The sequence below is a fragment of the Salmo salar genome, chromosome 09, assembly GCF_965601325.2.
Source record: "Salmo salar chromosome 09, fSalSal1, whole genome shotgun sequence".
NCBI lineage: Eukaryota > Metazoa > Chordata > Actinopteri > Salmoniformes > Salmonidae > Salmo > Salmo salar.
Genome location: NC_138299.1, coordinates 38,567,497 through 38,585,871, shown reverse-complemented (window position 1 = coordinate 38,585,871; position 18,375 = coordinate 38,567,497). Strand labels below are relative to the sequence as shown.

General features: G+C 45.1%; 1 protein-coding gene across 2 annotated transcripts in view; it reads left to right on the top strand.

Moving 5' to 3' along the window:
- The window catches only part of LOC106611279 (uncharacterized), a 59,075-nt gene extending 40,904 nt beyond the window's left edge, over window positions 1-18,171 (top strand). Inside the window, exons 8-15 of one of the 2 annotated variants that reach the window (XM_014211317.3) lie at window positions 104-229; window positions 485-642; window positions 979-1,189; window positions 3,154-3,380; window positions 3,708-4,290; window positions 6,969-7,331; window positions 8,405-9,894; window positions 10,162-18,171. In XM_014211317.3, the coding sequence (XP_014066792.3) occupies window positions 104-229; window positions 485-642; window positions 979-1,189; window positions 3,154-3,380; window positions 3,708-4,290; window positions 6,969-7,331; window positions 8,405-9,894; window positions 10,162-10,660 (3,657 nt within the window). In that variant the 3' untranslated portion in view covers window positions 10,661-18,171. The remainder of the gene's footprint in view (window positions 1-103; window positions 230-484; window positions 643-978; window positions 1,190-3,153; window positions 3,381-3,707; window positions 4,291-6,968; window positions 7,332-8,404; window positions 9,895-10,161) is intronic. The other variant, XM_082955763.1, reaches the window with a different exon arrangement.
- The last annotated feature ends 204 nt before the right edge of the window (window positions 18,172-18,375 follow it).

Below are 18,375 nucleotides of genomic sequence, written 5' to 3'. Positions count from 1 at the left end.
TCTCTCTCTCTCTCTCTCTCTCTCTCTCTCTCTCTCTCTCTCTCTATTTCTCTCTCTCTCTCTCTCTCTCTCTCTCTCTCTCTATTTCTCCCTCCCTCCCCAGGAGCATGTAGGGAAGCTGAAGGACACCTATGACCACAGGCTCATGCTGAAACACTTGCCTGCTGAGTTCACTGTCTTCCTGGATCACATCTCTAACCTGGACTACTTCACCAAACCAGACTATCAGGTAGCATGGCAGATCTCTGTATGTGTGTATGTAGTGTATGTTTTCAGAATGACTGATTGTCTGCATTATCTTGGGATTGTCTGAATGATTGTGTGAATGTCTGAGCCCTCTTTCTGGAGTACTAAGTATCCATCAGTCAGTCAGTCAGTCAGTCAGTCAGTCAGTCAGTCAGTCAGTCAGTCAGTCAGTCGGATGTTGTACAAGCTGTTAGGTATCTCAGGATATGACATCATGTGACTTTCTGTTGTGTTGTAGCTGCTGTTGTCAGTGTTTGACAACAGTATGAAGACGTACAACGTGGTGGAGAATGACCCGTATGACTGGGAGAGGACTGGGTCTGATGGTTCTCTGAGCATCAACGCTACAGCCACCACACCACAGCACCACACACGCCTCACCCCAGCACACATGGGGTAAGAGACTGGGAACACACACACACAGAGAGACTGGGAATCTTGGATGAACTGTTTGAAGGTCCACTGATGGTTCAGGGGTTTCTTGTATATTTCACTATCACACACTTTTAACTTGTTTACCGAATGAATGAATTAATCTACCTGTTTAATTCATTCATTAATATACCTGTTGAATGAATGGATGGATGGATGGATGGATCTACCTGTTGAATGAATGGATGATGAATGAATGTATCCACCTGATGAATGAATGAATGCATTAATGAATGAATGAATTGATGAATGGATGGATGACTTCGTGACATCAGAGTAACATTCACTCTATAATTTCAGCATGGCCAATGCATCCCTGATCCCTGGGGACCTGGCGAGGGAGAACACAGACGATGTTCTGCAGGACGAGCAGCTTAGTGACAACGGGGAGAACAACCCTCTTCCAGACCGCCGCCCCGGATCCCCCAGCATGCCCCGGGCCAACCAGGAAGCTGACGTCTGGGAGGAGCTGGACCGTAACCGTAACCGCATCAGGACCGCTGTGTGGAAGGTAGAGAGGAGAATACACACACACACACACACACACACACACACACACACACACCAGGGTTTCCGTTAGCCCGTAATAGGCTTTGGAACACCCCTCCCTGAAAAGCCAATAAATAAAATTTACGCCGGCTAATTGCCCCCGGCTAAAATCCCATTGCAAAATAATGCTTTTTAGCCTATTCATTGATGGATATACTAGTCAATGGAAATACATTCGACCGGTCATGCTTGTTAGTCTACAGGCACATTTGCATAATTTAGTGGAATTAAATTGGCACGTGTGTATTTCCGTTTGTCGCTATGTAGCCTATCTTATTTATCACACCTGCACAGCATACAGATACAGAGCCTACGTTCCAGTTGAAAATCTGTCAGAAAGCGCGAGAGCTGCTGCTACAGCTTCTCAAACAGCTTGTTCATTGCAGGTGGAGTGAAACGTGCTTTTATAAGACCAATCATTGCGCAACAAATCTAAATGCAATCACGTGTTAAAAACAGTTTTGATGGCCACGAGTAAAAATAGCTAATATTTTAATTTCTCAGCTGGTAATTGAAACGCGCTTCCTATTCACCATTCATGTGCATAGGCAGCGGTAGGCAGGCTTCAGCGTGTCACACACCACTTTGCAATGAGCTGGAGGCAGTATGCATTTTGAAAACATGTACTTAATTGTTACAAACTTTAAAGTTTTACTTGCTTCAAAGTAGCTTAGCCAAAATTATTTTTCTAAAGACTTCCATATACCATTGAAACCATGTAGCCTATTTCTCTCCTGTTCTATTGGCTTTCAAATCACCTTTCTTTCATTGTCCGGTAGTCAAAGGCATTATCCTAGTCGTATCAGCAGCCCATGATAGTTGTTGCATCTTTAGATCTCACCTCTTTCTACATTTCTAACAGATATTTTCATCTCTGTCACATGTGTGGTGGGCTTTTTAGCAATGGTGTTTTCCCGCTAACTGCATTATGGAACGAACATTTGCACGTAGCCTACTGCCTTGTGTAGCCTACTGCCTTGTGTAGCCTATTGCCTTGTGTAGCCTACGCCTTGTGTAGCCTACTGCCTTGTGTAGCCTACTGCCTTGTGTAGCCTACTGCCTTGTGTAGCCTACTGCCTTGTGTAGCCTACGCCTTGTGTAGCCTACGCCTTGTGTAGCCTACTGCCTTGTGTAGCCTATTGCCTTGTGTAGTCTACTGCCTTGTGTAGCCTATTGCCTTGTGTAGCCTACTGCCTTGTGTAGCTTACTGCCTTGTGTAGCCTACTGCCTTGTGTAGCTTACTGCCTTGTGTAGCTTACTGCCTTGTGTAGCCTACTGCCTTGTGTAGCCTACTGCCTTGGGTAGCCTACTGCCTTGTGTAGCTTACTGCCTTGTGTAGCTTACTGCCTTGTGTAGCCTACTGCCTTGTGTAGCCTACTGCCTTGTGCGCATTGCTGCGTTTATAATGTGAAGAAATAATAGTTTATCAACATTTTAAGCTAAATGTTCTGATCTGTTGCATCAGCCTCGTTGCTTTTCTAACGTGTTTTTTATGTAGCCTAGGACTACTGGTTGTATGAATGTGGGATCTATCATCACATAACTGTCCCAGAGTCTGTTTGGAATAGGCTATTTCTTTCTCGCACAGAACATCAAGCTGACCAATAGAATAGGTCAACTTTTCTACTATGGGAGATAGTAGATTGACATAGGCTGGGGATTTTGCTGTACGTTGGCTGAGGAAAAGTACATGTGGACAGTCATTCTAACATCTCCAAACTGCGCATCGGAATTCAGTAAGAAGGACGCATCCCGTTGCATCCAATGCATATGAGTCCGGTACATTTCTCAAAAGTCCAGTAAATTAAAATGCTGCCAGTCAAATGTCCGGTGCCATATTTCCCTAACGGAAACCCTGAAACACACACACCATGACGACTGAGTTCAACCATATATCACTCTATCCCCCGTTTCTCTCCCCACTAGGCAGCAACAGAGGAGGAGCACAGCAACAACCAGGGGGGTCTCCAGAGCCCGTATGCCAACCCCAGCCTGGGCTCCCCTGTCCGGGTACACTCTGAGATGGTGGGGGTGTCAGGACAGGATGGTGGTGGTCCTCTCCTCAGGAAGCTCCGTAACATCCACAGCTTTGAGCTGGACAGGAGGCTGACCCTGGAGACCAAGCCCAGTCCTGAAGGGTTCATGGAGGCGTGGTCAGTACCCCTACTAACTCCCTGTCCTTCTATTCCTTCCATACTACACTAACATAACAACCAGGGACTTGATTCTACTGCAATTCAGTCAGTTCAGGATATTAATCAAGATGAACTAAAGTTCCTATACAATCATTTAAAAGTTTGTTTTAATTATGAATTAGTTTACTTCCTAAACTGACTGAATTTCAATGCAATTGACCTCAACCCTGCTATTGCTAACCCTGCTGCTAACAACAACGGTTGTGCTACTGTAACAACCATCAATAGTACAGTAACTACTATGTTATAATCTGACCTGTTCAATCGGTCGGCGTGTCTCTCCAGCTCAGGGAATCAGCAGGAGGGCTGTGGGCAGCAGCAGGAGAAGGGCCTGGCTGTACCCACTGGAGGTGCCACAGGACCAGGGCGTGGTGGCACTGACCGAGTCTGGCACAACGACGAGGAGTTCCTATCCGGTGGCGGTGCCAGCGGCTCACCCAAACCCGTCTCTCCTCACTCCCACAGGTCTCTGGAACAGGTCTCCCCCAGCAGCGGAGGCTTCGTGGCCCTCAACCTGAGCTCCGGCCAGGGGAAGGTGGACTCCAGGGAGTGGGTGATGATGGAGAGGCCCAGCGGGTCCCCAGGGACAGGAATGGGGGATAAAGCTACGACCAGCCCCTCCAAGGAGGAAGAAGAGGAGCTGGAGGTGCTGGAGGTACCCCTGGAGGCAGGAGAGGGGTCCACCGGGAACCCCAGTCCTGGTCAGGTCCATGGGGACAGGGATGGGGACCTCCAGGGGCAACCAGGCGCCAGCGGACAACCCCTCAGGGTGGACAGGCTGGAGCTGAGTGTGGGACCTACGGGAAGCCTGCCCCCCATCACCCCCTCTAGCCCTGCTGATGCCCTGGCTGAGGGAGCACTCACACAGGTACGGAACTCACAGACTGGTATTACACAGTTCACTGTAAAACACTTCACTATTACATATCTCACTGTAAAACGTTTCACCCTTACATACCTCACTGTAAAATACTTCACTATTACATATCTCACTGTAAAACATTTCACTATTACATACCTCACTGTAAAACGTTTCACTATTACATACCTCACTGTAAAATACTTCACTATTACATATCTCACTGTAAAATGTTTCACTATTACATATCTTACTGTAAAACGTTTCACTATTACATATCTCACTGTAAAACACTTCACTATTACATACCTCACTGTAAAACATTTCACCATTACATACCTCACTGTAAAATACTTCACTATTACATACCTCACTATAAAATACTTCACTATTACATATCTCACTGTAAAATGTTTCACTATTACATATCTTACTGTAAAACGTTTCACTATTACATATCTCACTGTAAAACACTTCACTATTACATACATCACTGTAAAACATTTCACCATTACATACCTCACTGTAAAATACTTCACTAATACATACCTCACAGTAAATCACGTCACTATTACATTCCTCACTGTAAAGCACTTCACTATTACATACCTCACTGTAAAACACGGCACTATTAAATACCTCACTGTTAAGCACTTCACTTTTACATTCCTCACTGTTAAGCACTTCACTATTACATACCTCACTGTAAAAATGTAACCAATACATACCTCACTGTAAAGCACATCACTATTGCATACCTCACTGTAAAACACTTTGGTATTACATACCTCAGTGTAAAACATGTCACCTTTACATACCTAACTGTAAAACACTCCAATATTACATACAGTACCTCAATGTACACTTCACCATAACACAACTCACGCAGGTCAAGACATATCATGCAATGTACACAGTAGGATAATACACCTTAACACAGAACTAGACACAGTAGAGTAATACACCTTAACACAGAACTAGACACAGTAGGATAATACACCTTAACACAGAACTAGACATAGTAGGATAATACACCTTAACACAGAACTAGACACAGTAGGATAATACACCTTAACACAGAACTAGACACAGTAGGATAATACACCTTAACACAGAACTAGACACAGTAGCATAATACACCTTAACACAGAACTAGACACAGTAGGATAATACACCTTAACACAGAACTAGACACAGTAGGATAATACACCTTAACACAGAACTAGACACAGTAGGATAATACACCTTAACACAGAACTAGACACAGTAGGACACTTCATTCATCTGGAGCATCAGTAGCGTCTTGCTGTAGTTTAAAGTAAAATGTGATCGTGATCTCTTATGTCATGTGAACTTGTTTCTTTGCTTGTATGAGCTTGATTAAATGAAGGAAACTTCTCAGACAATGGTTTTGTTTGAGAGAGACTGTTGCTTAAAAGTGCACTTTGATTTGCATTATTTGCTTTTTATTTACAACTTTCATTTGCTATTTTTAGTTTTTTTTTTCTGGGTTGACCCTTTCTTGAATGGTGCTATCTGAAGAAATAGATAGTGATTCCTCTAAGGAGATGTTTGAGATCTCAGAATTCCTCCCACCTCTACACCTGCTCCCTTTAAGTTTTAAATATATGCTTTACTCCTCCCCTTCTCTCACCCCCACTCCTATCCGCCCCTTTCTCACACTCTATTCCTCCGCCATCCCACTCCGTCCTCTCTCCACAACTTTACCTCTTCCTGCTCCGTCCTCTCTCCCCAACTTTACCTCTTCCTGCTCCGTCCTCTCTCCCCAACTTTACCTCTTCCTGCTCCGTCCTCTCTCCCCAACTTTACCGCTTCCCGCTCCGTCCTCTCTCCCCAACTTTACCTCTTCCCGCTCCGTCCTCTCTCCCCAAATTTACCTCTTCCTGCTCCGTCCTCTCTCCACAACTTTACCTCTTCCTGCTCCGTCCTCTCTCCCCAACTTTACCTCTTCCTGCTCCGCCCTCTCTCCACAACTTTACCTCTTCCTGCTCCGTCCTCTCTCCCCAACTTTACCTCTTCCTGCTCCGTCCTCTCTCCACAACTTTACCTCTTCCTGCTCCGTCCTCTCTCCACAACTTTACCTCTTCCTGCTCCGTCCTCTCTCCCCAACTTTACCGCTTCCCGCTCCGTTCTCTCTCACCAACTTTACCCCATCCTGTTCCGTCCTCCCCAACTTTACCTCTTCCTGCTCCGTCCTCTCTCCCCAACTTTACCGCTTCCCGCTCCGTTCTCTCTCCACAACTTTACCTCTTCCTGCTCCGTCCTCTCTCCACAACTTTACCTCTTCCTGCTCCGTCCTCTCTCCCCAACTTTACCCCATCCTGTTCCGTCCTCCCCAACTTTACCTCTTCCTGCTCCGTCCTCTCTCCACAACTTTACCTCTTCCTGCTCCGTCCTCTCTCCCCAACTTTACCTCCTCCCGCTCCGTCCTCTCTCCCCAACTTTACCTCATCCCGCTCCGTCCTCTCTCCCCAACTTTACCTCCTCCCGCTCCGTCCTCTCTCCCCAACTTTACCTCTTCCTGCTCCGTCCTCTCTCCCCAACTTTACCTCTTCCTGCTCCGTCCTCTCTCCACAACTTTACCTCCTCCCGCTCCGTCCTCCCCAACTTTACCTCATCCCGCTCCGTCCTCTCTCCCCAACTTTACCTCTCATCACCTCTATTAGTTCCCTACCTCTCCTCCATCTGTGCCTGAGGAGGTGTTGGCCAGGATGTCCAGTCCCCTGCTCCTGCGTTCCCCAAGCCCGCACACCCAGACCCTCCTCGCCACCCTGTCGGACCCCCTCCACCAGAGGGACCCCCCTGGGATGAGTCGCAGCTACTCAGCTGACCACCACCACCAGTACCTCCTCCATCCCACCTCCTCTTCCTCCTACCACGCCTCCCTACCGCCACCTCCTCACCCCGGCCTCGGTTCCGCCCGTAACCAATCACCCTCCGGGCGCAGGAAACTGCCCGCTATCCCGGCGGGCGCCGCCAGCAGCAAGTTCCCTTCCGTTATACGCATCACACGCGCCCAACTCCAGCAGGTGATTGATCAATCCACCCCGGGGCCACGAACCAATCAGACGTCTCTATCTTAACCATAACACACCGCCTACCTAATTCCCTCCACTATTAGTTACTTACTGTCTTTTTTAAATTGTTTGGTTTGGTTGTTCTTTTTGTTTCCTTTTGCTGCTAGTGTGTTAGTTGTGCTGTGCTTTGTTGTGTTGTTGTTGTTGTGTTGAATTGTGGTGTTGTTGTGGTGTTGTTGTCGTCCGGCAGGCTGCTTTCTCCAGAGAACAGCAGGCCATTGTGCTACAGACAGAGCATGCTCAGATCCATGTGTCCTGATGTCAGGGGAATAGTTGGGGTCATTTCCTTTACAATTCCTTTTCAATTCAGTCAATTCAGAGTGTGAATGAAATTGCAATTCCACTTTTCTTCATTGCAAGACAGGGACTTTTGTTTTGGTGGATTGTCTTTTGTTATTTCATTTCCTCCTGTGTTCTCTCTCTCTTTTTTTTTTTACTCAACCTGAACTACTTTTTTTACTGACCCTGACTTCCTGTCTCTTTTGTAGGCCCCTGATTGGTTGAGTGAATGTTTTTGTTGTTGTTGCAGAACTGGGTTAAATACATGTGTCAAATACTTGAGTGGTGCTTGAGTAAGCATTCCAGGCACAATGGAATAGTCCCAAAAGTCCAAGCTAAATCAAATAGATGATAGATTTGACCCAGGTCTGTCTTGTTGCGCTTTTTTGATACCAACTAACAGCTTGACTGACATTGCCTTGATGATGCTGTGGCATGTTATGATTTCCATTCAATCTTTTCACATGATCTCTTACAATGCAATAATTTGACTCTATTTATTTGTTAATAACCTGCCCTCTTTCTCTCTCTCTCTTTCTCTCTTTGTGTCTTTCTCCTTCCCCTGTCTCTTTCTTTCTCTTCTTTCTTTCTTTCTTTCTTTCTTTCTTTCTTTCTTTCTTTCTTTCTTTCTTTCTTTCTTTCTTTCTTTCTCTCTCTCTCTCTCTCTCTCTCCCCTTATCTCTCTCTGTGTCTTTCTGCTTCCCCACCGCTCTCTCCCTTTTTCTCCCTTTCTCCTCTCTCTGTAGCTGACTGCTCAGCAGTCCCAGTCTGGCTCAGACTGTGCTCCACAGTGCCTACAGCTGGAGAGACGAGGAGATGCAGCAGCTGAGGCCCAGCAGCCCCAGGATAATACTGCTACCACTGACATCTACATCCCGCCCACCCCTAGCCACACCCCTAGCCAGCCCGGCAGCCCCACCAGCCTGGATGACCTCCTGGCAGATACCCTGATCAACGGAGGAGACACCCAGACCTACACCAAAGCCCACAGCCCTGTGCCAAGCCGAGCATCCTCTCCTCGCTCCCCCCATTCTCCTCGCTCCCCCTGTTCTCCACGCTCACCCCGTTCTCCTCGCTCCCCCCATTCTCCTCGCTCCCCCCGTTCTCTCACCACCCCCCGTTCTGTTCACTACCCTCGTTCTCACTCCCCCCGTTCTCCTCATTCTCCACGTTCTAATTCCCCTCGCTCCCCCCGTTCTCCTCATTCTCCACGTTCTAATTCCCCTCGCTCCCCCCGTTCTCCTCATTCTCCACGTTCTAATTCCCCTCACTCCCCCCGTTCTCCTCATTCTCCACGTTCTAATTCTCCTCACTCCCCCCGTTCTCCTCATTCTCCACGTTCTAATTCTCCTCGCTCCCCTCGTTCTCCTCATTCTCCACGTTCTAATTCTCCTCACTCCCCCCGTTCTCCTCATTCTCCACGTTCTAATTCTCCTCGCTCCCCTCGTTCTCCTCATTCTCCACGTTCTAATTCTCCTCGCTCCCCCCGTTCTCCTCATTCTCCACGTTCTAATTCTCCTCGCTCCCCTCGTTCTCATTCTCCACGTTCTAATTCTCCTCACTCCCCCCGTTCTCCTCATTCTCCACGTTCTAATTCCCCACACTCCCCCCACAGCCCACTTTTAGGCCTAGTAAACGGCCATCTATCTCCCCCAGCTAACGGCCAGGGAGACGGCAGTGGCAGTGGAGCCTTCCCAGAGCTCAAAGACCCTGAGAGTGACCAACCCCAGCCAGACAGGGGAGATGGGGTGGAGACCACTGACCAAACCCCAGCTCTGACCACCCCCTCTCCTCCACCCAGCCCCCGTAAGGACCCCTCCCGCAGGCTGAGCCGTATACCCGTCCTGCTGGAGCTTCTCCCCACCCCTGGCTCTGCCATGGAGAAGCTGCTCCAGAAGAAAGCCCCCCACCACCAGGGAGGAGGCCACCACCTAGCCCCCTCTCCCTCTATCTCCCACCGCGGCCCCGTCGTGGTCTCGCTGCCCCGCGGGGACCAGCTGTCCTCTGCCTCAGACCGCTCTGAGAAGGCCGATGAGTCGTTCCTGGGCTCACGCTCTGACTGCCAGGGGGATGACGCCCCCTCCCTCTCCTCCTCTTCCAGCCCCCTGTTCCGTAAGAGCAAGATCCCACGCCCCTTTAACCCTGCTAACCCGGCCCCAGAGCAGGAGAGAGCTGCACAGTACCTCCCACGCCCACCCCCGGGGAGACCACCCAGTCGGCTTGCAGCGGAGGGCAGGTAATAGGACTCTTCATGATTAGCTTTAATGACAGGTTTATCTCACCTATCATGGTAACCTGGTTCCGGGTCTGTTTGTGCTGCCTTGCCAACTCCTATGTTCATTGTCATGCAAATGTTTGGGGTTGGCAAGACAGCACCAACAGATCTGAGATGAGCCTCTACTATCATTAACTGAATTACATTCATCTACATGTTAAAGGTATATCTAAAGTTCTAAACTCATTCTCCATCTTTCCAAAACCTCACCCCCTTCCTCCACCCAAGACTGAAGCGTTATCGGATCCGAGCGGGCAGCACAAGCGACTCAGACCTCCTGACCTGTCTGTCCCAGCTGATGCACCATGGTCAGGGTGGTGGTTCTGCCCGCGGATCCCCCCACCACGGCCACTCCTCAGCCCAGCTTGTAGGCTCCCGGATGGGCATGTGTAGCCTGACCAGCTCCCCCCACCACCATCACCACCGGAGCTGCAGTGCCTCCCCACGCAGCTGTTCCTCTCTACAGCGCTCTGTCTCCTCCTCCCCCTCTCGCCACGAACACCGTGGGGGAGAGCGAGGCAGAGGGGTTTGTTTTGGTCGCTCCTGTTCTCCTCCCAGCTTCTCTGGGTCCCCCCCTCCTCCCCGGCGCTCCTACCCCCACCATCAGGAGAGCTGTTGCGGCCGCCAGGCCCGCACCGGTTCCCACAACCACCACGCCCTCAAGTGGAAAACCTGCAGCCGCGAGGAGAGAGAGAGGAAGTGCTCCAGCAAGCTGAGCAGCAGATAGTGGGTCATTGCTCTGGCCCTGGTCCTAGCCTGACCCATAGAAACCCCTGGGCCCGTTTATTCAAGTGTCTCAGAGTAGGACTGCTGATCTAGGATCAGTTTGGCCTTTTAGGTAATAATGAATAAGATTACATGGACAATCGTATTCATTATGACCTAAAAGGTTAGACTGATCCTAGATCAGTAGTCTTATTGTGAGATGCTTTATGAGTATGGCCTGGGAGTCAGTGTCATTGCCACAGCAGAGGGTGGGATCAGGATGTTGATCCAGACCAAACGATCCTGAGGCTTCTGTCAGAGAATACTGAACATAATGTCCCCTCTCCTCCCTTGTCAGTTTCTCTTTCTCTCTTTCACTTGTAATCCTTCACACGTTCTTCTCTAATTCCTACCATTTGGTCATTGTTTAGTCACTAATTCATATGACCACTTTAATAGTTCATACCTAATGCGAAAAAGATCTATGTGTATCATGCTGTGTATGAGATTTTGGTGTTCTTACCTGTGGGGTGTTTTCCCTCATATCATCAGTGAAGTGAACACACTTAGCCCTCATTCAGAATACCTTAGGTCAGTCAGAGGATGACCACTCATTTATTCATCACTAACCAATTTAATATAGACTCAGTCTATTCTATTTCCTCTGTACTGACCTGGGGAGTGCAAGGTAAAGCAGGTCTACATTAACAGTGAGGGAAAAAGTATTTGATCCCCTGCTGATTTTGTACGTTTGCCCACTGACAAAGAAATGATCAGTCTATAATTTTAATGTTAGGTTTATTTGAACAGTGAGTGACAGAATAACAACAAAAAAATCCAGAAAAACACGTAAAAAATGTTATAAAATGATTAGCATTTTAATGAGGGAAATAAGTATTTGACCCCTCTGCAAAACATGACTTAGTACTTGGTGGCAGAACTCTTGTTGGCAATCACAGAGGTCAGACGTTTCTTGTAGTTGGCCACCAGGTTTGCACACATCTCAGGAGGGATTTTGTCCCACTCCTCTCTAGATCTTCTCCAAGTCATTAAGGTTTCGAGGCTGACGTTTGGCAACTCGAACCTTCAGCTCCCTCCACAGATTTTCTATGGGATTAAGGTCTGGAGACTGGCAAGGCCACTCCAGGACCTTAATGTGCTTCTTCTTGAGCCACTCCTTTGTTGCCTTGGCCGTGTGTTTTGGGTCATTGTCATGCTGGAATACCCATCCACGACCCATTTTCAATGCCCTGGCTGAGGGAAGGAGGTTCTCTCCCAAGATTTGACGGTACATGGCCCCGTCCATCGTCCCTTTGATGCGGTGAAGTTGTCCTGTCCCCTTAGCAGAAAAACACCCCCAAAGCATAATGTTTCCACCTCCATATTTGACGGTGGGGATGGTGTTCTTGGGGTCATAGGCAGCATTCCTCCTCCTCCAAACACAGCGAGTTCAGTTGATGCCAAAGAGCTCCATTTTGGTCTCATCTGACCACAACACTTTCACCCAGTTGTCCTCTGAATCATTCAGATGTTCATTGGCAAACTTCAGACGGGTATGTATATGTGCTTTCTTGAGCAGGGGGACCTTGTGGGCGCTGCAGGATTTCAGTCCTTCACGGCGTAGTGTGTTACCAATTGTTTTCTTGGTGACTATGGTCCCAGCTGCCTTGAGATCATTGACAAGATCCTCCCGTGTAGTTCTGGGCTGATTCCTCACCGTTCTCATGATCATTGCAACTCCACGAGGTGAGATCTTGCATGGAGCCCCAGGCCGAGGGAGATTGACAGTTCTTATGTGTTTCTTCCATTTGCGAATAATCGCACCAACTGTTGTCACCTTCTCACCAAGCTGCTTGGCGATGGTCTTGTAGCCCATTCCATCCTTGTGTAGGTCTGCAATCTTGTCCCTGACATCCTTGGAGAGCTCTTTGGTCTTGGCTGTGGTGGAGAGTTTGGAATCTGATTGATTGATTGCTTCTGTGGACAGGTGTCTTTTATACAGGTAACAAACTGAGATTAGGAGCACTCTCTTTAAGAGTGTGCTCCTAATCTCAGCTCGTTACCTGTATAAAAGACACCTGGGAGCCAGAAATCTTTCTGATTGAGAGGGGGTCAAATACTTATTTCCCTCATTAAAATGCAAATCAATTTATAACATTTTTGACATGCATTTTTCAGGATTTTTTTGTTGTTATTCTGTCACTCACTGTTCAAATAAACGTACCATTAAAATTATAGACTGATCATTTCTTTGTTAGTGGGCAAACGTACAAAATCAGCAGGGGATCAAATACTTTTTTCCCTCACTGTATGGCCATGAAGCTCCAGAGAAATGTACACTATCTACAGAAGCTATTTATTTACATCTTGACACACTAGTCACACCAGGTACACACTAATTGATGACATCATCAATTGATGTGTCCTCTCTCTCTCTCTCTCTCTCTCTCTCTCTCTCTCTCTCTCTCTCTCTCTCTCTCTCTCTCTGACTTCAGATGTACAGTGAGTGTCGTTTATTTCAAAGGCATTTAAAGCAATCAATTGATCAATGATAGAAGTGATCAGTCTTTTGAGAAGGAAGTGATCCTTCCTTTAATACAATCATATAAAACGTGTGTGTGCTGACACACGTACTTGTGCCTAATGTGTTGACTGATCTGGGGAATCTAAATGGCAAACTAAATGTGTGATTGAACACTAGTCACTGGGCCATGATTCCCTTTGTATGCTCCTCTTCAGAATGGAGTCTGACTTTGTGTCCCAATTCTCTACCCTTCTGCCCTGGACTTAATAGGAAATGAATGATGTTAGAGATATGATGACAACCCTCCCTAACCTTGTCCATGCTTACAACCATCCAATTCATTTAAATATATGGGGGGGGGGGGGGTGATTGGGATGCCTGCTGAGGAGTATTAGGATGCCTGCTGATAACACTTATGGTACTCATTACTACATTAGTGGTGAATACTAAGTTATTATTATCATTCATGTATAATGTGTGCCTTGCCTTGGCGCTTTGAGCAGCTTCTGGTTTCACTGCAAAGTATGTTTCTCATTTTTATTCAAGGAGCCTAATAAGACTAATTTGTGCCAGCTACAAAGACAGACAGTCCTCATCATGTGATTGTAGCAGTCTTATTCACTACAAAGACAGACAGTCCTCATCATGTGATTGTAGCAGTATTATTCACTACAAAGACAGACAGTCCTCATCATGTTATTGTAGCAGTATTATTCACTACAAAGACAGACAGTCCTCATCATGTGATTGTAGCAGTCTTATTCACTACAAAGACAGACAGTCCTCATCATGTGATTGTAGCAGTATTATTCACTACAAAGACAGACAGTCCTCATCATGTTATTGTAGCAGTATTATTCACTACAAAGACAGACAGTCCTCATCATGTTATTGTAGCAGTATTATTCACTGCAAGGAAAAGGAAGCCAAGTTATTGTTTTTATTTGATTTATTCAGACAATATTTGAAGAAAGATACTTTTTATTTATGATATTAAAGAAAGGAAATGTTTTAAACTAAAACGTAGATATCCTGTTTTGTATAAAGTTTAGGACAGGTCCAACAATTATGTCAAATAATATCATACTATTTATGTCAGAGTTTCCCTCCACCGGTCCTCCAGTACCCCCTACAGCACACGTGGTTGTAGCCCCGGACAAACATACCTGATTTAGTTCATCGAGGGCTTGATGATTAGTTGACAAGTTGAATCAGGTGTGCTTGTCCAGGGTTACAATATAATTGTGTTCTGTTGTGGGTACTGGAGGACTGGAGTTGGGAAACACTGATTTATGTCATATAAATATCCTATACCAAATCAATGTTTCAAACTTCCAAAGGGTAAAAAACATGCGAAGAAGAATGTTGTTTTTGCTTTGTAATGACATGTTTTGTAATGTGTTGTTTGAGAACCAACCCCATTTTCTTTACTTCATAAAGACTCAATGAACACTCATTTAAAAACCTCCCTCACCTAACCTTGGTTCTACCTGCTACACCCTCTCCCTTAGCCTGAAATCCAGAACCACTTTTGTGCTGACATTCCACTCATTGTACTCCGTGTCATTGTCAAGCATTGGCATGACAAGGAGTGGTATGATAGCAGAAACAGTGATACACAGGCTACCTCTCCCCACCCCTCTGCTTGTAATATACTGTGATATAACTAAATACTGCTTCCATCACTACTACGCCTTGCATGCGCTGCCTACCGAGAAAAGAGAAAAACAATCAACCAATCAGTGAAGTAAGCAGCATACCAGTTCCCATAATGCACTGTGATTGTCTGAAAGGGAATGATGTTTGTTGGGTAGTACCACATGTATTTTGGTTGGAATATTTCATTTGCTTAGTTTACCCTTTTGTCTCATGATCTTGTTCACTCTTATCGTCCCACTTGACCCACAGCATTGGTCTGGTTTCCTAGCTCTCCAATGTTCACATCTTAGGACTACTGTACTGACTCATTAATACTGCTAAAAAACAAACTTCTGTATTTATTTTACATCTGTCTGATTGGCTTATTATCATGATGTGACACATGCAGAGTATGGTCTGATTGGCTTATTATCATGATGTGACACATGCATAGTATGGTCTGATTGGCTTATTATCATGATGTGACACATGCATAGTATGGTCTGATTGGCTTATTATCATGATGTGACACATGCATAGTATGAATAACGTGTAGAGGAAAATAATTGCCTTAATCTAAAGTACTTGTATCATACAACCATAATCTACTGTAATTCTGCAGTATGAGATGAACTATAATGATCTACTGTAATTCTGCAGTATGAGATGAACTATAATGATCTACTGTAATTCTGCAGTATGAGATGAACTATAATGATCTACTGTAATTCTGCAGTATGAGATGAACTATAATGATCTACTGTAATTCTGCAGTATGAGATGAACTATAATGATCTACTGTAATTCTGCAGTATGAGACGAACTATAATGATCTACTGTAATTCTGCAGTATGAGACAAACTATAATGATCTACTGTAATTCTGCAGTATGAGATGAACTATAATGATCTACTGTAATTCTGCAGTATGAGATGAACTATAATGAACTACTGTAATTCTGCAGTATGAGATGAACTATAATGATCTACTGTAATTCTGCAGTATGAGATGAACTATAATGATCTACTGTAATTCTGCAGTATGAGATGAACTATACTGATCTACTGTAATTCTGCAGTATGAGATGAACTATAATGATCTACTGTAATTCTGCAGTATGAGATGAACTATACTGATCTACTGTAATTCTGCAGTATGAGATGAACTATAATGATCTACTGTAATTCTGCAGTATGAGATGAACTATAATGATCTACTGTAATTCTGCAGTATGAGATGAACTATAATGATCTACTGTAATTCTGCAGTATGAGATGAACTATACTGATATGCTGTATGTCAAGTGGATTGTTTTACTTGGTCCATTGTGGTAGATGGTATTGGTACCTGCCTACAGTCTGGTGGCTTTCTAGATCGTTTACATTACAGACAGGTTGATACAAATCTGATTGAACTAAGATATCTACATTGCAGGAACCCCATCAATTACTTAATGATCTGATGCTCTGTGCAAAGTGTAGGCAACCTGGAACGCCCCCTCTGTCTCACAGATCAATGTGTAGGCAGCCTGGAACGCCCCCTCTTTCTCACAGAGCAACATGTAGGCAGCCTGGAATGCCCCCTCTGTCTCACAGAGCAATGTGTAGGCAGCCTGGAACGCCCCCTCTTTCTCACAGAGCAACATGTAGGCAGCCTGGAATGCCCCCTCTTTCTCACAGAGCAACATGTAGGCAGCGTGCAAGGCCGACACAGACAGTGTTCAGTCAGTCAGTCGCCTTAATCATGTCTTTTCTCTTCCCCTGGCTGTGTGTAAAGCAAGGGATAACTGAACTGTGTCTGTCTGTCTACTCTGTGCTGAGGATCACTCCACTGCTTAGCCCCAACCTACTGTCAGGTTCCTCCCATAGGCTATATAGGGATCTCCCTTTCCCTCTTTGACAGGTGTGTTCAAATCAAATGTTATTTGTCACATGCGCCGAATACAACAGGTGTAGACTTTACTGTGAAATGCTTATTTACGAGCCCTTTCCCAACAATGCAGAGTTAAAAAGTAAGAATAATTAGCAAAATAGAAAAGGGAATAGTAACACAATAAAATAACAGTAACGAGACTATATGCAAGGAGTACCAGTACAGAGTCAATGTGCAGGGGTACGAGGTAACTGAGGTAATATGTACATGTAGGTAGGGGTAAAAGTGACTAGGCAATCAGGATAAGATAATAAACAGATTAGCAGCCGTGTGTGTGTGTGTGTGTGTGTGGTGTGTGTGTGTGTGTGTGTGTGTGTGTGTGTGTGTGTGTCTCGTCATTATGCATGGGTGAGTGTGTGTGTGTATGTTCTGCCTTTACAGATCTGTGGGTACTATTTCCCCAGCAAATTAGTGTCAGATAGATTGCTTTGCTTTCTGTTGGCAGCTCTGTTCTTATTGGCTCGTTTGGCCCAATCATGTTGTCCATTAACTGGACAGAATGCGTGACTTCAACGTCAGTAACAATTTGACCAGTGAGCTGTGTCTGGATTCTGGAATCAGAACCGCGGCTGAGTGTTCTAAGGGTTTTAAATTCCTCTTGGTTGTACGATAAAGGTCCGTTTTTACATCCAGAGATTGTGATGTAAACATCCATATAGTACTACACCAAGCAGTATTGCGATATCTTTTAAATTCTAGGCTATATTCGGTACTTCCATAAGCTAACTAACTGCAACTTTTTAATATATAACTGTAAAAAGTGAAAAGTATTCATTTCAAAGATCATCTTGATGAACCATAACATATTGCTTCAGTAAAGGCTTCAGTAAAGGCGAAGAGCTAAAGGAATAAACAGTGATGCCAATAATCAATCCATTAATCATATTTGTATTTTATTGTTATTATTGCACAAACAAAGTGGCATATTGTTATTTTCCTGATTGAGATTATGATTTGTCACTTGTGACATGGTGGTGTGATTGTAAAGGTGTCACAAAGCTGTCATCGCATGCCTGTATCTGTGCTCCAATGATTGTACTCAGTCATGGCCAGGCCACAGATACTGTGTTGTTACAAGTTTTTGGCACAATAGGCTAAACATCTAAAAACAACAACAACAAACAACAACAAATTGATATATTGGGTATATGGATGCTCATCGTTGCCTGTGTGACTTCAGTTTTAGATATTTCTTGAAATGGTTCACGTTTTAGTCCTGTGTTGCAACGGTTTAGAAATATGTGTACTGTCAGAAGGAAAGACTGTAACAAGGGGAAGATCTACATTGTACATAACTGTAATTATTTATGTTTATTTTATCATTCATACCATATCAATGCCTTGTACAGTGTTTTTTTTCAGTTCATTTAAAATTATTTTGTATTTTATTTTTATAAACTGGTTGTAAATAAACTACTCATTCAGCATGTAGAAAATAATACACTTGACTTATTTATTTTATTTGAGAAGTGGTCTAGTGACAAGTAGATGATATTTGAACAGGTTTGATTTGAGTTCTGTTTACACTCAAAATTCAAAAGGCACTCGCATGTCTGAGCTATCTTTTTTTGCAGTGTCATGGTAACAGTTGAATAAAATGAGAAAAAATAAGGAACCTGCACACTGCTCTTGATAGTATGACT